Below are 23,859 nucleotides of genomic sequence, written 5' to 3'. Positions count from 1 at the left end.
AATCCTTCACTGTCCAAGTAAATCCTGCTTCCTCTTACCTCGTTTGGTGATTCTTAGACTTCAAGCCTTGAGGTTACTAAACTGTGGTGTGTGGATGTTTTTTTTGTTACTGTTTTTTCCCTTTACAGCAACTTTGGTTCTCAGTTAATGCCTTCCCTGTGACCCCTAAGCTTTCTACTCCATTTGTCTGAAGCAGGTTGTTGGTCCCTGCAGTAGAGTTCATAAAAGTAAACATGTCCACACCTCAGCTGTTTCCATATTAAACTGAGTTTTTTGTCTTAAAGACTTCGGACAGCTTGCTCTTGAGCTGAGAATCTGCGTGAGGTGCGGACAACTCCAGCTTTTCCTGCTAAAGCAGGAGGAATATCTGGCTGTGCGCAGACAGGTGGATTAGTGATGGATGCAGTTGTCAACAGGATTTACCAGAAATGTTTGCTGCTCTCAACACTTGACTGTGTTAACCTTCTAACTTGAGGGAATCAGGAGAGAGGAACCTCGAATGTGCCTGAGCAGTTCTTGTACTGTCAGAAATAGGTGGAAACTTCCTGAGCTGCCAGACCTTGCTTGTATGCTCATAGTCATGGTGTAAGCAGCTGGGTCTATTTGTTATTACTTTAAAGCTGATTCCTTTGTTACAATAAAGTCCCTTTAATAACATAATTAAGATTAGTTTTTATTGTGTTATCTATTATCTAATACTCCTATATGTAATATTCTCTTAGCTATTGCCATTTATAGAGCATAATCCATTTGTGTGTGTTTTTTGGTTTGTTTTTTCTTTTTTTTGTGTGTGTGTGTTGTGTTTTTTTTTCCCCCTCCTCTGTGTGTGTCTGTTAATGCTAATATATTTTAGGTTTTTTATCTGGGTAGATTTTTGTCCTTCTTGGGTGGGTTATTGTAAGGAAGTGATCCAGTGTCATCGGATCTGCAACTGATGAGCTGCAACTGAAGGATAAGCGAATATTAAGGATTAATTTCAAAAAGGAAAACAGAAACTACAGAGTTTAAGAACTTTCTATAAAAAAGGTAGCTATAATAATACGTACGTTCCAGTTTGTATGAAAGCCAGGATTAAAATGCATCCATAAAAATAAATCCCTGAAGGGAGGGTGCAGAGAGGACGGAGCCAGGCTCTGCTCAGTGGTGCCCAGTGCCAGGACAGGAGGCCATGGGCACAGCCGGGCACTCAGGAGGCTCTCTCTGAGCACCAGGCAGCACTTCTGTGCTGGGCGGGTGACGGAGCCCTGGCACAGGCTGCCCAGAGAGGCTGTGGGGTCTCCACCTTGGGGATCTCCAAAAGCCGCCTGGACGTGGTCCTGGGCAGCCTGCCGTGGGTGTCCCTGCTTGGGCAGGGGTGGCACCAGGGGCCTCCGGGGGGCCCTTTCATTATCAGCCGTTTTCTGATTCTGTGGAAACACAAATCCATAGGACTGTGTAATTAGATAGGGATGAATAACCGTGTTAAAAGAAATTACAGGAATGAATAGATTATTGGCAAAGAGAGTTATTTGTTAGCTGAGCATAGTGATAAATGTCAAAGGTAAGCTGGACTTTGCAGATTGAAACATCTGAAGTCTTCAGGTTCACTTTTTTTAAAGTGGTCTTACTGGTATGTTTGGGTATGATAGCAGATGACTGGACTCTGTCACTTGAAGTTTCTTCTAGTCCTTTGGCCTTAATAACCCATCACTAGTGCAGTTAGTTCACATGGCTGAAGTAATTCTTCATTTCGTTGGCATTTTGTAAACAAAATTACGGGTTCTTCCTCTGTCTTCAGGGACACAATTATTTTTTCAATCTATGGCTTGCTGTCATGTCAAAGTCTTGTGAAAAGCAAATAATGTTCTAGTTATCGGAGGGGGAAGCTGATGGTGTAAGCCATCTGGGTAGACAACTTCTGTTTGTTAAACGCCCAGCTCAATGTGACTTTGGTACTAAGATTTCAGTATGCAACCCCACTATAAATGTTTGTTTGTAATTCACATCGCATAGGGGTGGATGCAGTGTTACTTAGCATATCTGGCTTCACAGTGGAATACCCGTGCTTTCTTTTGGGTCTCACAAGTCAAACAATCCTACTAGCATTATTTTTTAGTTTATTTTTCAGTCATTGTGACTGAATCATTTGTAAAATAGGGTGCTAAGTGTTTTGATGTTTGTTTTTTTTTTTTTTAGATCATCATATACTAAGTTAGAAATGGGAGGGAACTTTATATCTGTGGATACAAGTTCTGACTTGTTACCAAAGCAATTTGATATTTGTTGTCCATCTGCATAAGTTCACAAAATGTTGTTTTGCTTCTGTGGTAGCATGCTGGTATTCTTTGCATTTTTGTAAGAATTAAACCTTTAACAGTGAGGCGCTCTAAGGCATTTTTTGCCAAAGAAATACTAAAATGATACCAAATGCTGTGTCCTCCCAAGGGGCAACGCAGGGATTAAATTTGATTTGTTTCTAATGTCTGTCTGTTGTAGTTGTCTTCTGTTTTCTGCTGTGTTCCCCTTATTTTCCCAGTGGCATCTACGCCACTCTTGCGTGCTTTTTCTTCCCTCCTGTATAAATATTATAAATATTAGCTTCCTAAAGTAATGTACCTCAGTTATGCAAAATATGAGGCTGTTATGGCTGGCTTTGTTACGCTGTTTTGAAAATAGAATTAATGTAAAGAAAAATACTATTCCTTCCCCCCACCCCTGTTCCTTTCCAAGCGTTAGAGGAAGGAAACCGTTCTCGTTCATATTGCATAGGAGTGGATGGAAGTACAGAAGCGCTACATCTTCAAGAAGTTTCCTCGCTAAGGGAGGACTCTGCCGAAATTGTGGCCATAGACTGGTGGTATTATGAGGTGTTGATTTGGTGCTTTGACATCAGTGCTTCCCTTGTTTCTTGGGGTACCAGTTTAAGAATTTTCTTTCAGTATGTTTAGTAGTTTTGGTAGAAGGTATATTTTGCACAGTGAGAGGTTTGCTTTTTCAAATGCAAAATCGCGTAGCCTAGACCAGCAAGGTGCTCATCTCCCTATGCTGAGGGAGTTCTGCTCGATTTGATTTGGATATTTAGCTTTGATTATCAATCAGAAAGTGGTTCCAAAACTTTAATTAAAAAAAACTAGAGTCTTCTAATTATCATTCTTTTCTAAGTTGTCTCAATTATTTCTATTTATCTTTGAGCTGTCCTGGTTGGTTTTGGGGTGGGGGTATCTTCCAGTATTTCTGGTATTTACAAGAGTTTTCTGCCTCTCTTCTGCTTATCCCTTTGACTGTCTCATCTTTTATATGCTCTCCCGAGGTAATAGATTTCGTTGGCACTATTTTCCCATTTGAATTATCCCGACTATAGGTGCTGGTCACTGTACGTGGTATTCCAAGCAAGTTCGTACCAGTACTTTAAAATCTGTTTAGCTACGTGGTGTGGTTGCATAGCACTGGTGTCTAATCGTGCTTGGACACCCCGCTCCCTCCCCTTTATTTCTCTTTCACCTACAGCTTTTTTTTTTTTTAGGCCTGTAGCAGATATTTCTTGTTTGGGGCTCACATGTTGTCCTTTTACTTAAAAATGTTTCAGCTTCTCTACTCTTTCAGTGTTTTACTGAAAGAAAATCTGACCCATCTCTGTGTTAACTATGCAATCCAATGTAATGCTCACATAATAAATGATTTTAAGTGTAAGCAAAAATGCAAATTGTTTTATCACAGACCAGTCAAAGAAATTATCCCAGCATAATATGATGTCCTTACAAGTGATGCTTATCCCTGTATTTAAAATTCTTCCTTTAGGATGCAGATTTTTTCCTAAACTCTCAGAAGTGTTGTTGCTGTACTGCCAGTGCAGATGCACTAGTTTATTTTTCCACTCTGCATTATTACAAGAAAATAACGGCAGTGCTGTTGCTTAATCTGATGGTGTACTACACCTTAATTTTTAAATACCTTCAAAGAACTTTGCATACCACACTGGTTCGTGAATTTTAAGGTAATGCCTGTGTAGTTGCTTTGGTTTGAAAGTATAGAGGTTCTTGGTGTAGACAGTAACATCTGATCGAATAAAGCTGTTACCAATTGCCAGGGAAATGAAGTTTTACCTGTCATTACTTTCAAAATGAGTATTCAGCTGACATTTTAGGTTATTTCAATATCATCTTGATGTCTACTCATTACTATGCAATAGTACTTTTTTCATTTCTAGCTAATACTGTGCATATTTTTATTTTTTTATGATGGCTATCTTGGTTTAGCTCATTCTTGGGCCTTGTTTCTGTATTTCCCAGTCTTCATGGCGTAACTCCTGTTTCCTGGGGGCTATGATTACTTCTTACAACTTAGAGAAAGCAATCGGTTGAAATTACTTTGTAACGTGAAAACTTCTTGCACTAAAATCAAGGGGCAAAACAGTCTAAAATTCTAGATTGTTTTGTGCCTTTGGCATGAATGTTGTCCATGTTGGACTTCTACGAATCTGTTTTCAGTTTGGACCTTTCAAAACAGAGGGTTTATTTACGTACTGCTTGTCTTTTTATTAAATGCAACCATTCGTTGTCTCTGAATGTTGACAAAATCATCTCCTGTTGTTACATACTCATGGGATATTGTTTGCAAACTTAAGTTTTGTCATATATCCTGAGCAAGTGTGACACGGGGTAGTTTTGGTCTTCCAGATGTGTGCGTGTGCCTTTCTTGACAGAGGAGCTGAAGTGTTTTGTTTCCGAGTTTTCCACTGAGAACTCTATACCCTGGTGCAATGGCAGTTCATGATGAGGTTCACAGGGACAAATTTAATTGCTTCTCAATATTGGGAAGCTCAAAAGTATAGGTAGGATGTTGTGAACTTTTTTTTAACCTTTTTGAATGGGTAATGTTGGTGTGTGATAGTTTCACGTGGCAGAATGGAAGCAGCATTACGTATCCTGCTGTTGGTTCCCTATGCCTGAAATGCCAAATGGTGTTCAGAACGCTTTGGTTTATGGTTTCCACAGATGCTGAGGCTTCACTGAATTACACTCTCCGTCTTCTGGGGATGTGAACAGGACTGCAGGTGTGTGTCAAAATACATCTGGAGCATCAGTGTATCAGATTTTTCTTCAGCACCAGAAAGGCAGGGTATCTCAAAGGCATTCCCCTAAAGAAGCTGGGTGAATTGCAAATCGAATATATATTGTAAAAGGAATATGTTAACTGAATCCCCCCTCCAAATTCTGTGGTTTCTGTGTGACCAATTTGGCTTTGATTTTCCACAGTTACTTCAGATGTTGCTCTCAGCAGCCTGTGGAATAATAATTGTTCCTGCCCAGAATAAGTAAGTTGACAACTTAAGCTGCTAGATACCAGGAATGATAGTTGATGTTGGGATGGATGTTTGACAGATTGCATGTACATAACAGCAGAAATAAATCTACAAGTATAGCTTATGTGTCAAGATGAGGTATGTATGAAATGAGTCTTCATTCACCAACAGTAGACACAGTGTTCTCTAGTGAGCTTTATGATCTTGCATAATGCTCCCTGAATGTCTTTTGCAATAATTAAATCACCATGCTTTATTCGCAAGTCTTGCCACTATTTCCAGAAAGTGTTTTATGCAAACACTCTCACTTCAGCTTAGTACTGATTAATTTGAACCTTCTATGTGAGCAGGTGAGTTCATTTTCCTTATGGCAGTCATCACATTAGCAAGAAGGATGCAAGAGGCCTGACCTCTTGAGTTAACTTTATATATGCACTTCCATTTTAGTCTTGCTTAGACCATGCTCTTGTTGTAGACACCAGCTACTTTTTTGACTGCATTCTTTCCTAAATTTTATTCAAATAATCGTGAAGTAGAGATTGTCAAGGCATGGACATAATCAAGAAAGGCAATTCAGTAGGTTTTAGTATGAAAAGTCAAGCATCTGTAGAGAATAAGTATGTCATGCAGTTTTTCAGAGGCTTTGGCAAGCTTTCTTGGGGGACAAGGCAGACAAAGCATGTGCTTTGGTATGATAACAGCACTGTTGTCTTGAATTCATATTTGTATTCTAGAGGATAGGGAAACTATTTTTTTTTTTTTTTTACAGATTTGTGATATATTGGGTTCAGTTTTTTGTCTTGGTTTAATTCTCGGACATGATTGAACCACTTAAGAGCCAACTGAAAACCCTTCACATGGGATATATCCTCTAAGTATTTCAAGTTTGTCAAAGCTGAAGTGACTAAAAATTCGTGTGTGTGTGTGTGCGCATATATATATTAATGGGGACTATCAAGAAAATGAGAAGTGTTAGCAGCCGTTCCTCATTAAGTGAGGTGATCTTTAGTTTGTGAGAAGGTTTCATCCTTTGAAGGTGAAGGTGAAAAGGTCATTGTCAAAAACTTAATGTCTTTCTCTCAGGCTTAATGAAACTTCCCCCTATTCTTTGCTCCTGCCTTTCTCCTTGCTTCTCCTCCCCACTGGACAAGTGTTGTCTTTTCACAAAATCCTCAACAGCCAAAGTGGCTCAAGTGAGAACTACATTCCTGATTTCTTGAGTATAATGACATCCTGCCTATTTCAGCTCCTTCTATGCATTCTTTCTTTCCACTCCTTTAAGGAATTGTATTTGTCTAGAGAAAAATAAGTTATCTACAACACTGGAAGTTTTAAGCATGTGTATTAGGCAAAAACTGCCACGTTCCTGTCCAGCCAAATTCAAATTCAAGCCCATTGGAATGGTTTGTTGCACTTCTTTCGCACTGCTACCATTTTTTTGTGATTACACTGTTATTTCGTTGTAATGTCACATACTTTGAATTCACCGTGAACAGAGGAGGCTGGCCACAGGGTCTGCTTGTTACACACTTGTCTTCTTTAACCTTTCGTATTTTTGGCTTTCATAATATGACCACCTAACAAGCGATGAGATGAAATGTTTTCCCTTGTGTTTGGCTAACTGGCAAATATATTGCAGATGTCTATTTTACTAACACATTCTATCAGCCTACAATCTTTTCCAGTTTATGAAACAAATAATGACACATTTTTTGTTAGTAAGTATTCCTTTGTTTAGCTATATTCTACATTTTCTCTCTCTGTTAGAATCTTTTGCTATAGTTTTCCAGTGTATATGGCCTTATTTCTTTTCCTGCAGCCACACACAGAAATAAGGGATTGTAGTCGTAATACCTACAATTGATTTACTTTGTCCTGGGTAAAAGTATGAAAGCTGAGATCCCACAATTAGAGGACAGTTTTGTTTTTCCTTTGTTCTTGGTTGTTTCAGTAGTGAATTCTGTTTTGTAGTTTCTGTTCTATTTACTTACTGTAAACCTGGTTTTATATCAGTGAAAACGCTGTTTACTAAATGGCCTTAAAATGGAGAAACAAAAGCACTCTTTGCTTTTAATCACTTTTAAAATGCTGAAATTTACAAGTTGGCTCCTTCTTGTATCTTCTGGAAGCTGCAAGCATCTGCAGCACCACTTGGAGCGACCTCAATGCTGAGATAAATCAGTATTGAATAATGTGTACTTAATCTTTGGGAGACTTTATCTAATGAAGTTTAAAAAACATTATTCCCAAAACTTGGGAGTTATCTGTGACCATTTCCCAAGTGGTTGCAAAGTGGAGTACCACCTTCTGTGTAAGTTGTTTGCAGGTTTTTAGTGTGCATGTTAAGACAAGGCTTGGTACTGAAGTTGGTATGTTTTGTTCTTTATTCTTGAATCCTCCAAATCGTCTGTACTTTATGAAAGTTCCTCCTCTTGCAGTTATTACATGCACATCTTTTCATTATTATCTTATTAGGTAAACACTTTGTGGATAAAGATGCTTGACGGTGCTTCACCGTGTTTTCTAATGTAGGGTTGAAAAACGCAGTGTTTCCTGTTTTAAACAGGCATTGTCACTTAGCGTTAACAGTCAAAGGATTGCTATTAATGAGTCTTCCATAGTGAAACTCAGTACTTCTCCTGTACTTTCCCTGGTTGAGAGCGTAACTTTTGCCTTACAATGTGGTTCTTCATTCCTGAAGAACTTTAATTAGCAATTTCTGTAAAATCTTCCTGTGTCGATCCTTACTGTGTATAGTGCTGCCTTGCAGAAATCTGAAGCTAACATTGTCTTCGTACTAGCATCTTGATTTAATGATGAATAAGTAAACAAAATAATATTTCTGAAAGAGGTTGGAAGGTATTCATCTAGACATACCTGAGTCAGTGTGAAAACTTAGGCAGGTTTTCATGAGCATGCTTGATTCAACACTAAAGTTTTCTGTTATATTCACCAGATGAAAAGAAACTGTCAAGTTTCAGCCTGGAATACCTTTTCATAGCGGACTTACAACTCCTTTGTAGTAGATTTATTATGGAAATAGCTTTAATTTAGTGGCACTTACATAATGAAAGTGTCTACCACCTAAGTCACTTCTCACCCTGATCAATTGTTGTCAATCAGCTCTACGCAGCAGGAATTTAACAGGATATAAAATTTTTCTGTAAATGGCTTATATCATTAAATTTGTGTTTTATTAATAACCCTGTCGAAGTAGAAAGATGTCTCCTCTTCCACTTCTGCATGTTGCAGCTCTCTCTCTTCTGAATACCTTGTATCTTCTGTGTAAATTACAGCTTGACCAATTTCTTCATGCCCGCTGTATTGTTGAAACAAAGCTAGTGCTCTTAAAGCATTCGCAGTGACTTCTGTGTTCAGACAAGGATCTTACCTACTGAGGGTACAAAACCAGAGAAATAGCACAAAGAAATGACAAACAGCATGCTAACAGAGAAACTGAGCTTCGGAGTGAACTCCGTATTATGGTTTAGGAGATGAAAAAGTTTTGACATCCCCGCGGTATTCCCTGAGACAACTTAGGGAATATATTCTTGGCACTTGCTTCTAAACCATTTCTGTCATGTTGGTTGAATGGTGAGAGAGACAGAGAGAGGCCACTGGCCGTACTGTCAGGTTGTGGAGAACAGGTTGGTGAGCACTTGTACATCCTTTCTTCTTGTGGGAGTGATACGCACTGTGTAAACACAGATTTTTAAAGCTCTCCACGTGCAACTTTCTTCCATGCAAGCAATTTGGTAAATTTGGTTACACTTAGAGTAGTTCTGTGGACATGAAAGTGTGTTGTCACAAAATCAAAGAATGGCTCAGGTTGGAAGGGACCTTAAAGATCATCTAACTCCAACCCACCTGCTCTGCGCTGGGATGCCACCTACTAGATCAGGTTGGCCAAGGCCCCATTTAACCTGGCCTTGAACACCTCTGGGGATGGGGCATCCACAGCTTCTCTGGGCAGCCTGTGCCAGGGCCTCACCACCCTTACAGTGAAGAATTTCCTCCTAATGTCTTATCTAAATCTATCCTCTTCTAGTTTAAGACCATTCTCCGTTGTCCTATCATTATCTACCTGAGTAAAGAGTCCTACTTCATCTTTTTTCATAAGACCCATTACGTCTTATGAAAAAACCACAATGAGGTCTCCCTGGAGCCTTCTCTTCTCCAGGCTGAACAGCCCCAGCTCTCTCAGCCTGTCCCCATAGGAGAGGTGCTCCAGCCCTCTGATCATTTTCATGGCCCTCCTCTGGACCCACTCTAACAGCCCCACGTCCTTCTGGTGCTGGGGCCCCCAGCCCTGGACACAACACTCCAGGTGGGGCCTCACAAGGGCAGAGCAGAGGGGCACAATCCCCTCCCTCCACCCGCTGCCCACCCCTCTGTTGGTGCAGCCCAGGACGCAGCTGGCCTTCTGGGCTGCAGGCACGCGCTCATGTTGAGCCTTTTGTCCACCAGAACCCCCAAGTCCTTTGCAGGGCTGCTCTCAGTGAGTTCTTCTCCCAGTCTGTGCTCTTGTCTGCGATTGCTCTGGCCCAGGTGGAGCCCAGCAGTTCATTGTAAAATGTCTTGCAAGCATAGAATTAAAAGTATAAGCATCTGTATAGGTCAAACTTGTGTAAGCTTTCTAAAATTTTGTATATGTAATTTAAAAATGCTGGTCTTGAGAAGTAACTCGATATATGTTCAGTGAAAGTTTGGAAAATACGAATGATGAAGTTTGTAAAATTGGTGACCTTATACACGCTTATGTTTGTGTTCTGGATTTTAAGAGGAAGGAATAGTAAGGCAGTACACAGACTTGTAAGGAACTTAAGAATTGATTTGCTAAAGCTCACTTTATCTCTTGGAAAAGACTTGTTCAAAAATACTTGAAGGATTAAGATCTAGACACATGTCTGGATCTCTGAAAAAGTATTGTTGACATATGACCTCATGTATGTTAAGGTATACTTTATTTAATGATTAGCACAGTTAATTAAATCACCATAGGCAGTGTGAACTGTCATCCAAACAAAATACAGTTAAATGGTGTGGTTTATCTCCTCCTTTTAGATCAGTGACTTAACATTCTGCGGTGATATTTACTGACCTATTAATGAAATAGCATAGGTACTTAATATGCAAACAAAACTTGGATTGACATCTTGCATATGTGTAAGCTGTATTTTATGCTGTTGACCAGTTAGAGTTTGTGTAAGTATATTATTGATAAAGAATTAAATGCTATATAGAAACCATCTGAATATTGAATCTTTTAATATTTAATGTCATGGCCAGTAGACTTGCTCAGCTGAAACTGAGTAACTATTAGGTCCTGCTAATTAAGTACAGAGCTGTGTATTTGTGTTCCAGTTGTTGAAATTTGACCAAATTTTGGCAATGTTACTATTAACACTGCCAAATTTATTAACTAGTAATGTTATTAATTCATTCTGTGTAGGGTAATGAATTGTTCTGTGTCCATGCTCTGGCTGTCTTTTATAATTTTGCCTTAAGTGTGTTCTTTTGATTTAAATTATTTTCCACAGGAATTGGATGACTTTAATCCATCCTGTTTTAATGTCCAATAAGTGCAACTTCTGTTTTTGTTGCTTATTCCTTGTTGTTGCTTATTCCTTTTCCTATTATCATTGTACAAAGAGTATGTATTTTGTCTTTTCTGTTTCTTTTCTTATACTTGTTTCTTCCATCTTCCCCCTTGGAAATTCACTTTTTAAATTCAGCCTTTTTAAATACATATCCGTGCTCTTGGTTCCCAATTTCAAGTCTTCCAAGTTACATTTCAAGTGGTGCTTCTCTGTTGAAAGAAACAGTGCGCAGACATCTTAACTCCTACTGAATCATCTCTTTCTGTGCAAGGAATGTAATTCATATTTTTAGTGCTAAATTTGTTTAGAATATATTTATTTTCATTGTAAAGTAGTTTTTCAAGACTTGAGTTAGCTTATAATAATGCTTAACATAGCCAAGAATAAAAATCATGATTCAATCAGGCTTTATGTATTAAGGTTAGCATTTGTCTATCATATATTTATTGAATTTTCTTTCAATATTTATCAGCTTTTTTTGTTGTCATATACCAGCAGAAACAACACACATCTTCCTGATCAGCTAGGATAAGCATACATCGTGGCTGCTGCAAAAGATTTCTGGGCTCTAAGCGTTATCTGGCCTTAAGAAAAGGTGCTGTTTTGAGCACTCTGTTCCATTCCCCTTTTTCTTTGCCTTCTGATTGTGTGCGTGGAATAATGCTGTTTTTTTGAAAACATCGTGAAAAACTTTTAAAGCTTAAGTTATTAAAAACAAACAAACAAAACCCAACTGTCAGCTGAATCTGTTGTACTGAATCTCAGTCTCAAAGAAATTTTCTTGTTGTCTTTCAAAATGTTTGTCATCTTCCAATACATTCCAAAGGAATACAGTGTATCTTTAAAAACAAATGAAAAAAATTGAATCACTGGATCACCTCATTTGGCTTATGGATTTTCATGCTCAAACATGTTCTAGGTGCAGCTGAACTGGAGGCTGCAGTTCTTAGCTGTCACTGTCGTCTTTTTCCCTGACAGAGGTTAACTGGAACAGCTGGCATAATTGGTACGTGAAATTACTGAGACTTTTATTTGGATAGAATCAGGTTACAAGCAACCAGAAAAATCCTAGATCCTATTAAGTATTCAACACAGATTATTTTGACAGAGCTAGGTATGCACAGCTATATCGGCAGTCCGGAAGAACAGCAGTTCCTAGCAGTGGGATGTAACAAGCTAATTCAATTTTATTTAGATAATAGTTCAAACGACAACTGCTGTATAAGGGGATAGTTTAGCGTTGAATTTTCTCATGTTGAATGATAGGTTTTATTTTTACTATTTCTTTTAAGTGAAAAATGTTCGGTAAAGCTTAACATTAATCCTGAAAAACATTCAGAAGAGAGCTGCAAATTTTAATTACACGGGAAGTTTAAAAGGTTTATTATTCTTTGTCCGTTATGGCCTCAGTAATAGGCTGTTTTGCTGAATCTTTTAAAGTTAATTCATGGTCCTTTTTGATTAGATGTATGAATTTTGTGGAAAATTGTTTCCTCTTTAGTGTTTCCTGTACTTTTGAGAGGGATATGTTATGTAATTTATATGTAGACTTGTTAACTTTTATATTTACTATAGATGCAAAATGAAGCATAAATGAAACTTATGTCTGGCCCAGCACCCACATAAGCGTGTTCCTACCAAAAATCCAACTCATGCAACTTGAAATTCAGAAAATTCATTACAGGCTTGCAGGGGAGGTGCAGCTTCAACCTGTGGTGCTCCAGAAGGCTGTGCTACCCTGCCCGGGTCTAGGTCCTGCATTTGTTAATTTCAGCGTCCGTTCAATGGGCAGGGCAAATCTGTCAAAGGAGTTTTTAATTGAAAAAAAAAAAAACTGCTGACCATTCCTCCTGATGAAACAGTGTGATTCATTTTGATAATTTCCAGTTAAATTTGTATTTCATGAGGAGGAAAAAATCTTTCCAGTATCACTTTCTAGATGTTGTGTGGTGAGTTGACCTTGGCTGTCTGCCCACCACTTGGGGAAGATTACCTTTTTGCTGCTTAAAAATAGACCAGGATTGTTAGAGACAGCCATAACTAGAAACACCTTCCTCCCCCTACACCCGCTTCTTTCAGGCTCAACTTTACTCCTTCGTTCCTGACTCTTACTCCTCCTTTTTGCTTCTTCCAACCCACCCAGAGGCACAAGGGACACAGGGAATGGGGGTTGTGGTCCATTTGTAATGCTTCATCTCTGCCACTCCTCACTTTTTCATTTGCCCTAGCATGGGTCCTTCTCACAGGCTGTGGTTCTTCCTGAACTGCTCCAGCCTGGGCCCTTTCCATGGGGCGCAGACCTTCAGGAACAGACTGCACTGGTATGGGACCCCAGTGGTGGCAGTTCCTGTCAGGAGCCTGCTCTCCATGGGCCGCAGCCTCCTCCAGGCCACATCCACCTGCTCCACCGGGGGCTCCTCCACGGGCTGCAGCGTGGAGATCTGCTCCGTGTGGGACCCGTGGGCTGCAGGGGGACAGCCTGCTCCACCAGGGGCCTCTCCACAGGCTGCAGGGAAACTTCTGCTGTGTGCCTGGAGCACCTCCTGCCCTCCTGCTGCACTGACCTGGGGGGCTGCAGGGCTGCTTCACTTGCATTGATTTCTTCACTCTTCTCTCAGAGCAGCTGTCCAGAGGTTTTTACCTTTTCTTAAGTATGCTCTGGCAGTGGTGCTATCAGTGTTACTGCTTGGCTCAGCTCTGGCCTGTGGCGGGTCCCTTTTGGAGCTGGCACAGTCCAACATGAGGGCAGCCTTGGGCTCTCCTCACAGAGGCTACTCCTGCAGTCCCTGCCACTGAAACCTAGCCATCTAAACCCAATACACATGTTCAGTTTCAAATCTAGACTTGGATACCAGTCAAGTTTAGAAGCTTGTTTGCATATCAGTAGGACACATCATCTGAACAGTTCATCTTTGACTATAATGTGCAAGTTTGTTTCCAGATTGTTTCATAATGTGCTCTAAATGGGACTATATCACCATATTCTAATCAAGTGTCAGCTGCAACTGATCTTATCTGACAGCTGTCTGCTGCTGGAAGGAGAATTTTGATCCCCAGTTCCTTTAACTCCTCTTCCTTCCCTTGAATTAGCTCTGATGCTTGTCACGTGCTTTTCAAAATGAATTAGGCTTATTTGTCTGAGTAGGTGAGTTGGCCGGTCCTGCAAAGTGTTGGATGTATTCTTGCAGCATTCCCAGGGTGAGAATGTGAGAACGAACGTCTGTATGGTACATAGCAGCATCCCATCTGGAAGCTGTAATGGCAGATATGCATCAAATAGGAAGAAAAGTGAACCAGGTTCCATCTTGTGTGTGTTTTTGAGAGCTTAATACACTGTCATGACAGCGTATTAAGAAATTAGTAGGTATCGAGGTGGCATCGTTTTCTTGGGAGTATTAGGATAAGTTACTTCATTGAGTTTTGTTCATCCCCCAACTTTCTCATTATCTGTTTTTACTACAACTGCACGTGGCACTCAGTTCAGCTGCTGTGTGTATGTAAGTACAGAGAAGATGACAACCGTCAGCTGTTGTGTAGCTGTTGAATTGCATCACGTATCATGCCTGTTGGGTGACTTCGGTTTGTATGTTGAAAAGCGAGGTGACGCTCTTGTGTGCAGCATACATAATAGCTGATGTGTGAAGGGAGTTCAACGGCTTTGTCCAAGTCAAGGATGAAAAAAACCTCATGGTGAATTGTTAAAGACCAATCATACTAAAAGACACTTGTCTTTTCTTCTGATTATTATAGGCAAATAATGTACCCCGATGCTTGAGATGAAAATTTAAAAAGAATTTTGAATTGTTAGCTTTAGTTTCAGCCTTATATTACCTTGTTTCAGTAATTAAAATTGGATAATTATTGGCAAATTTAGGGCTGTCTTTTTCAGAATTAGTTTTTAAGAAATGTTTGTGAGACTGTTAACTTTCTGGTGAACTTGGCTGATCTTGTTCATTCTACTTATTTTTTTCTCATTTGCTAAAATAAAGATATGTTGTACTGTAGGTGTTCTTTAACATTGATGTTTAACATCGATATTTTATTTCATTTAACATTGATATTTAAGTTTTTTTTAACTTTCTGTTTTGTAAAAGACTAGTAAAGGTTAAGCAAAATCTGTGTTTTATATTCACATCATGGAATGCGAACTGAAAAATACAAAATGCGTTGGTATTTTTGGGGATGGGTGGGTGAGTATGTTTCACGTTCCAATAGTTCTTCAGTGTAGAATGACCTTGGTTTAGGTGAATAAGTCGTCGTCATGGCAGGTTATCCTGTCCTACAATGGAACATGCTTCTCTGCCACCTCTCTGTAGACTCTGGCCAATCTCATTTCTGTTCTTACATTTGCCCAGAGAGGCTGTGGGGTCTCCTCCTTGGAGATCTCCAGAAGCTGACTGGATGTTGTCCTGGGCAGCCTGCTCTGGGTGTCCCTGCTTGGGCAGGGGTGAGACCAGGGGGCTCCCGAGGTCCCTGCCAACCTCAACCCTACTATGATTCTTTGGTTTCTGGGAAGTTCTAATTTTGATGTAGCTCCTTATATAGGAGGTCAGTACAAAAATAAATGCCTGACTTGGAATGTAAAGTTCAGGAAGGTGAGCACTGGGAGGAAGCGTTACAGACTAATAAAATGGGGGGTGGCGTGTGGGAAGGCGAGGCAGTAGTGAAGAGAAGCTGCCATTGTCTTTTTCTAAAATCCTACTTATCCCAGCATTTGCCATGTAGTTTTATTCACTGTTATCTGTTTTCTATTAATTGTTTTATGTAAGTAAAGCTTTTAGCTTTTTTAAGTAGAAGAGTAATGCGCATCCTCCTCCTCTGCAGCAGAAGTCTGCATAGCTTAGGGTGGGTTAGGGGGCATCCTGCACTTGCGTCAGTTTAAAGGGACTGAGAAACTGAGTAGCTGAGTCGGTTCTATAGCTGTAATTTAGGAAGGAGATACCGTTGCTTGTCTGTACTCATTTGTTTAAAAATTTGGTTTTATGGGATAGAGGAACGACTTCCAGTTGGCGTGCTCTCTTCCTGTACCTGCTGCTTTCTCTTATGTGCTACTCGTCAGGGTTATTCTCACTGTATTTAGGGTGGAATAAAACTTTTCAAAAATACTGTATTGCCAAGTTACGCATCACAAATGAAAATCAGTGATGTGTAACACTTCAAAAGCACTGCTATTTAGATGTTTGGGGAAATTGTGCTCTATTCAATTGTTAGGAAAACAAAGCCTGCTTCACATGCTCGTTTTCAGAAAGCATAAGAATCTAAGCTGGCTAGGGTTTATTGTTAACAAGTGGTAACAGTTCATGCAATGAGATAGAAGCTTCATGCTTGCATCTCAACGTGTGATGATCAAATACATTCAGTAATGAGGATTTGTGGCTTTTTGTTTGTGTATTTCTGGGAAGCTTTATCGTATGGTAGGACAGTCTACCTAAATATCAAAACCATTGCTACCATCTCCAACGTTGATTAGTAAATCCCCCAAAATACATATTTTGTCCATTTTTCTTCTTTGTATGGTTTTTGACTGTGTGGTTCTGGGGAGATTTTTGACCCTTAAATTTATGTAATTGCTTGTAAAAGCAGGACAGAGAAGGTAAACATAACCAAGTTAAACAACACTGACTTATTTTTCTTTTTTTCCCCACAGTTTTAAAATTGCGAAATCATGGCTCACTCAAAGACGAGAGCCAACGATGGAAAAATCACATATCCTCCAGGAGTCAAAGAAATCTCTGATAAAATATCTAAAGAAGAGATGGTGAGAAGACTAAAGGTTAGTAAGCATGCTACTAGTGGCAGACTGATGTTTCTTGTATAAAGCATTCGGTGACCCTATTACTGTATTTCTTATCTGAAAGGGTATTTTTTTTTTCTCTTGGGCTTTATGACAAAACATTTTCTATGCTCAGAAGAAGGAACTTTTTGGCTATTGTGCCTTCTGTTCAACCACTTACTTGAAGTAGAGTGTCAAAAAGTATTTAAATGAGATTAAAAAATCGCAAGTAGAAATTATGTTAATTTTGAATACTTCCTTAATTTTTATTTCAGGTCCAATAGTATGTCAGTGCTTTTAGAAATGAAAATACTTGACAACATGAAAAGAGTCTTAATTTTAGGGGAAAAAAAAGAAGATGCATGAGAATACATTCGTTTTAGACATTTGTGCTCCTCATAAGGTTGACTTTTTAAAACCTACTTTATTCATGTTATTTTAGCCTCTGTCACAAAGACAGTAAAAGTCTTTTGATTATACTATACATTTTTATGTCTTCTGAATTTCTTGACCAGTTTCTTTGGCTGAACTCTACAGGAAGCATGGAGAGATTTGGGGGATAATTATGTAGCTACAGTTCTTTATCTACTCAAGTACTCTTCTGGAAAGGCTTCTTAGTAATGTGCAGAGGGGAAGCCTGTTGCTTGGCTTGCCCTGGGAAGCAGGAGGGAACAGATCTGGGAGAGGGACCTTATGTATCCTAAGAGCTGGAGAAGTTTAATTTGGAGTTTGTTTTCTTAAGAAGTAGTTTTAAGTCATTTGCAACTAAGAGCAAATAAGAAAAAAACAAAACAAACCCTCCCAGACACAAGGATTCCTTCTTCCCTCCCCCCTGTTAACCTTTCTGTGTTTTGGGAATTGAGTTGATAGTTGGTATGGTGCATTCTGTGATCTTGAATAGAAAACATTTATTGATTCTTTTGCTAGGAGTCACTCACAGATGAAACAATTTGTTAGCACTAGCGTTTTTTTCAGCTCATGAAAATGCATACTGCTCTTACTGAGACTTTTTCTATTACAGCCTCATTTAATTTTTGGCGTTGAGTCTAGTCCTTGTATTCTGTCATCTTCATCTGACTTGCAGGATAAGTGTACTTTGCAGGATGTCTTGTGCTTCTTGTCCAGCTGTTCACTGGGGCTATGCATTCATGGGTATGCAGACAGAACCACACAGTGCTCCTTCATGGAGAGCTACATGATCTAGGCTACCGGGGACACCACAAGTATATAGACCTACAGTATAAACACAGTTGCAGGTGCTGAGGAAAATAATTAGGTGAACTATTATCCTCCTTATTTCCCTGAGTGCTGAATTCACATAACTATTAGGGAAGAAACACTTTTCTGTGGATCTTGTGATTTGTACAAGCAGCTAGTTTGTTATTTCTTAAGTAAAGACAATCCATTTGTATAAATCCAAAGTATTGGGAAGTCTGAGAATAAAATTAAAATATGCATGGTGAATTTCTGTATTAGTATAGCTCACCTTGCAAATTGTATGCATTTGTGATCAATGCCATCTCCAAGTTGTGGTGGATTTTGAGGAGAAAGAAAATAAATGCTCAGAGCTAGGGATTAGCACTGAAGAAAGAAGGTGATAAAACATTTTGGAAATGGTGAAATAGTGTGAAGAGAGCATTTTTTTCAACAACTTCTCTTGATACACAAGAGCTAAAGGATCATGCCATGAAATATATTAATTTTTAGACCAGCGGTCTAGTAACATACTTTTCCATAAGTTATATGAAATTAAATTGTGAAGTTTATTACTGTAGGAGAGTGTAGGAGCCAGAAAAATTGAATAGATTAAGAAATATAGGCCACGTTTGGAAGATGAAGCTCCAGGAGTATTAATCATGGTGGTCTGGGTGCAATTTCAGGCTCAGGAATTCTCTAACCTAGTGCTTTGCAAGAAACTAGGAAAGTATGCTAGGGGAACTAGCTTGTTTCTCTTTGTTTTTCCTTAAGCACTGCAACAGAACAAGAAGATTAATTTTGTTGTTCTGACCAGTATGTAATTTCATGTTGTAAGGAAGAAAGAAACTGAAGTTTCACTTCTAGAGTAGACAAAATCTATACTTGTTGCAAGAACTCTTGTGACACCTAAATATTTATTAATTACTTCGTTAATTACATAAATCTAATTACTTCCCATAGAAATGAATGCAGTTCTTTTTTCTGTTTTTAAAATTAATCTAATAGTATGTAAGGGCAACAGTGCACCTCAGATGGTTCATCTCGTGTCTGACTTGGGAGGACTTCATTTTTCTCAATGGAAATTGCGTGTGCTTAAATTACTGATCTTCCTCTGCCTAAGTCTTTATTGCCATTCTGATGATTTGAATGAGTTAATAACTTAAAAAAAACTCTGCCTTTGGGATTCAAATAAGGAAGTGGAGAAAAACATAATTACTTTGTTTTATCAATAGGTTTTTTTTCCTCCAAACAATTTTTATTTATTTTATTAAGTTTTTAAAAATAAAAATTCTCACTAGCTAGCAGTTATTAATCATATTTTTCTCGCTATTTCTGCTTTTGTTGTGTTTACAGAGTAAAATATTCAGTGTTGCAGATTCCTCCCCATCCCCCCCTCCATCCAGAGAGCCCACTGGACCCTAATAACACTAAATAGCTTTTTAATCCTGTTGGACAACGTGTGCTGCTGTGATGTACTGGTCTTATATTTGCTTCTGCTGAAATTGTGCGCTCTGCTTCTGGTGATGTTGCACAGGGGACGAACTTTTCTTCAGAAGCGGTAGTAGGAAAAAAGAACAACACAAGGCTGAAAGAGAATAAAGGGGAAAAATAAATTGGAACCCTAAATGCTTCAGGAAGAAATACACCTTTTGAATAAGGTTTTGCTGTTTTCTAAACTTTTCTGGGAATGCTTCTGTATTTTTTGACTTTAGGTCAACTTGATGGCATGGTTTTCTCTAGAAGATATATGAAGGCCTACTGCCAGGCTTTCATTAACTCGACTGAGACTGTGCATTGGGAGAATTGACAAAGAACTTGAATATTTCCTTCTCACACCCTGAAAAATAAAGCATTGGTTTACTACCTTTACTTATAACAAGTACTATTGCATTGCTTCTGATAGATGTTGCACAAACACAATTCTTAATTTTGTGTATTGAGGTCTTTTTTTTTTTTCTGTATAGATGGTTGTGAAAACTTTCATGGATATGGACCAGGACTCTGAAGAAGAAAAGGAGCTCTATCTAAATCTTGCTTTACACCTTGCTTCAGATTTTTTCCTCAAGCATCCTGATAAAGATGTACGTTTGCTGGTAGCTTGTTGTCTTGCGGATATTTTCAGAATTTATGCCCCTGAAGCTCCATACACTTCACCAGATAAACTAAAGGTAAATTGAATTAACCTATTTTTCCATACCAATTTTTTATACTGAATGATTAATATAATTGTTTATAACATTTTTCCCCTCCATTTATTTCTAGTTCAGCCTGAGCCATCCCAGGCTTTCACTTGATTCTCGGATAAGGGTGTTCTGTCAGGCCGGATGCTCATCAGATAAATTGATATATAGTACATCTTCCAATAACTTGCAGGGCTTTGGACTTATATTTAAAATAGATATTTTATTGAACTATGATCAGGATTTGCGTATACTGGACTGTTACTTTACAATAAAAGCTATAGATATGTCTATTTCTAATCTTTTGCAAGATGGCCAATTCCTTTACTCGGGAAAACATCTCTGCTGTTTCCAATTAAACTACCAAGAGATGGTCAGTGGATTTTTGTAGATAAAAGCTACAGAAACAAAGAAAAAATATTTCTGTGTAGAGGATAATTATCTCTGATGTGAGCTGGAAAATTCTGCAATTACAAGCATTGTTGATCCCACTAGATGGAGATGGTTGATTGAGAAATACCAGCTTTGAAAAGGCAGTACTATCTGCCCCATTTGTTTCAGGACGTTTCATTTTAGGTTGCCTTTTTTGTTGTTGTTGTTTTTCTCCTTTTTTTGTAGAAGTCTAACTTCCTTTACAACTTAGAATATCAAACAACTTCCTTTGCACACTCTGAATCTAGACTGATTAACTGATTGATATAGAAAACCTTGCAGGGGAGAATAACACTAAAAACTTGCATTTTTTTTGTCTCCTTGACTTAAGAGTGTAGTACACACACATACCCTCATTCCCCCCCATCATGGTAGGGTAAAAAGATGGTTGTGGTGGCAGGGGAGTGGGAGAAATGACTCCGTTTTTGGTCTAGTGATTATGCTGACAGTGCTTCCTAAGTAGGGTGAACAGTATAGTTGTAAGTGTAGTTCATGCTTTGTTACCTGATGTACTGGAGGGAGACTTAGAGATTTGCTAGGTGTGTTTTCTTAATTCTAAATTCTTGCACTTCTGATTACACATAATCTAGTTACCTTACTTAGTGATCACATCATCTCCTTTCACTACTGGATTATGTTTAAATCTTTTTTTAAGGCTTCCTGACTTCCAATTCAGTTTTGAGTGTATGTTTTCCTTCACTTGTTAGGTTTATTTTTTTCTTGAGTTGGGAGTTTTAGATTTTGTTATATATAATATTGGAAGGTTTACGTTACTGATCTTCTACTTACAGCATAAGTGTGCGACTAGTACTTGGACAGAGCTCTGAAGAGACTATGAACTTCCTCTGTCATCACTGAGTTCCGTAATCTGTGCAGATCTCAGAATTCAGTCTCTTGATGTAGATTTCTAAACACTTTCTGAGAAATAAAAACAGGATAAACAATAGACCTTTGCCCAGGGCTGTTGAGGTAGATTATTGCAAACCAGTTTCTGCAGAACATAGCTTTTGTGGTTGCAGGACAAGCTCTGATAGAAATGTTGAAGAGTTCCCTCCAACTTAAGACAAAGAGGTAGAAGGAAGAATGCTTCCTCTTGGGTTATATCTTGGCACTATTTCTACCCACTACTTAATATTATATCCATAATGCAGCTTTAAGAATCTCCTTCGGTATGTATAGCACACAAGTTGAAGATGGAAAAAGGAAGTGATGAAAAGGTTAATTTCTTGAGAGGGGAAAACCAGCAATCTTAAGTGTTTACTCTTACTTTGTACCCTCTGTCACTTGAACGATGTGAATTTACAGAGAGAAGGGATCAGAATTTGAGGATCCCCTCTCTTGTGTATCCTCAGTATAAATCTTAAATACCTCACTGAGTACTGAAAGGTCTTTTCCAATAGGAATGGAAAATGCTGTGACTGGGGTAAAAGCAGAAACGAAGCAGGACTGCTCTTCTGGGATGTGAGAACTTTTACCTTAGGTCCTCAGTCTGGGGAAAGCCTAGAGCCCAGCTCTGATTTTCTTGGGGAAGGTGTTCTATTCACTGCTGTGTGTCAAAAAACCCCAACACTTGATGGTACTCTTGACTCAGCTGAAATCGAGATGTTTGAGGGTGTATATAGTAGCAGAACTTCAAGTATCTGAATGTGTTCTGTGGTGAAAGCTATGGCTCTGATACACACTGAAGCCATTATGTGGTTAATTGGTATCAAGACAACAATCCACAGAAAACATCTGATGTTCTTCCTAAAGTTGAAGCATAAGCACTTGTGGTTTTAGAGTTTGGGTTTTAATGTATGCTTGCTTTATGGAGTCTGATGTGAAGCCATATTGTCAAAGCTGTGGAAGTGTTGCAATTTCTTAGCTGCAGCCAAAGTTAATTTATCCTGTGTTTTACGTTTATAAATGTGTGTTCAGATAATATATGCTGTATGCTCAAAGAAAGAAAAATCTTTGGGTCATCAACACTATCAACACTAGATACTCAAAATCAGCAGATACTTTTCAATCTGTCTTGCTTCCTTTAAAACAGGAATAGGAGGAAAAAAAGGAATGCATTATGAACTTTTCACACTCTGCCATTATTTGCAAAGCATTCAGCTATTAGACATATTGCCCATGTATGCTATTTATTAATATACGTATTCATGTGCAATACAATGTGTACTTTATTAGGAAAACTAGTTTTGATCTCAATAGGACCTTTGAATTACGTTCAGTAAATAAAAGTTGCATACCAAGCTGCAGGATTAAAAATAGAGATACTTTGTTAAATGAACACAATCCATTCTTGCAATGATTGAGGTTCATCTGTACAAGAAGCATTTTCAAAAAGAGCCATTATACTTAGAGCACAAGCTCTAAAATGAAGTAGTTCTTATGTTTGGCATGGCTCATTCTCCCAGATGCTCGTTTTCTTTTTTATTTGAATCTTAATCTTGGCTGAGATTGAGTTTGGATGACTGCGAAACTTCACAGCACCTTGTGGCCTACCAGTTCTTCAGCTAAAGGAACTCCTTTCAGGTGGGCTACTGGCCTGCTAATGGGGGAAGCCCTACTTTTAAAGGGGGCGTTCTTCAGACTGGTGTCTCTGAATTCTTTTTAGTGGTTGGAGTCCATTAGGTGTGTCCTTTGAACTGCATCTTCTGGTTTAATTTCAACCAAAGAGTCCAGTTCATGTGCTCTTTAACTGATCTGAAGCGTGAACCACATGCACAGCCTTCTGATCATCCCTACTTAACACTTCAAAGGTCCAATCTTATTTGAACTCAAACACTAATGTAGCTGCATCTTTGAACCATGTGCTTGCTGGACTTTTTTTTTTTTAACCAAGATACGATAGTGTCATGTGTAATCTAAGTCTTGGTTTTACCTAGAAGAGTAAATGCTTGTCTTATTCACTAAGGCTGGTATTTTGTTGTCATAGCCTTAGAAAGACGGAACCACGTTCTCATTTTTTGTCTGTTTCATTGTTCTTCGGGGAATATGGGGCAAGGTTGAATGGTCATTTGAAAACATCATAGAAAAGCTTTCAGGGGCAGGAGGGGAAGAAGCTCATAAGCTTTCCATGTACATATGTGTATCCTAATGTGGAAGTTATATTACAATTCCTTTCTTCTAAATAAACTTCTCAGGGCTAATTGTAAGGCTTTTGTGTATTTATGATGACTTTATATACTTGGGAATTTATTTTCACCTAAATTATTAGATAAATTGTTATGGATACACTTGAAGTTGAGAACACTATCTCTGAATGATGATGATACTTATCAATCTTTTTGATTTGATTTAGTAGTTAGGTATTTCCAGGCATTCATTGTTTAAATGTAAAAAGCATTTTAGAAAGACACCTTCTTGTGTGTTTCCGTTCTGTTCATGATTGGCTGTTCCTTCTAA

The 23,859-nt window shown here is 38.6% G+C and overlaps 1 protein-coding gene across 3 annotated transcripts in view; it reads left to right on the top strand.

Moving 5' to 3' along the window:
- PDS5B (PDS5 cohesin associated factor B) overlaps window positions 1-23,859 on the top strand; it is a 111,821-nt gene that overhangs the window by 7,112 nt on the left and 80,850 nt on the right. For all 3 annotated transcript variants that reach the window (XM_048048072.2, XM_048048074.2, XM_048048075.2), the window contains exons 2-3: window positions 16,529-16,654; window positions 19,816-20,019. In XM_048048072.2, coding sequence (XP_047904029.2) covers window positions 16,547-16,654; window positions 19,816-20,019 — 312 coding nt within the window. In that variant the 5' untranslated portion in view covers window positions 16,529-16,546. The remainder of the gene's footprint in view (window positions 1-16,528; window positions 16,655-19,815; window positions 20,020-23,859) is intronic.

Source organism: Anser cygnoides, chromosome 1 (genome assembly GCF_040182565.1).
Source record: "Anser cygnoides isolate HZ-2024a breed goose chromosome 1, Taihu_goose_T2T_genome, whole genome shotgun sequence".
Lineage (NCBI taxonomy): Eukaryota > Metazoa > Chordata > Aves > Anseriformes > Anatidae > Anser > Anser cygnoides.
Note: the sequence above shows the minus strand (reverse complement) of the source record. Positions and strands in the feature narration are given on the sequence as shown.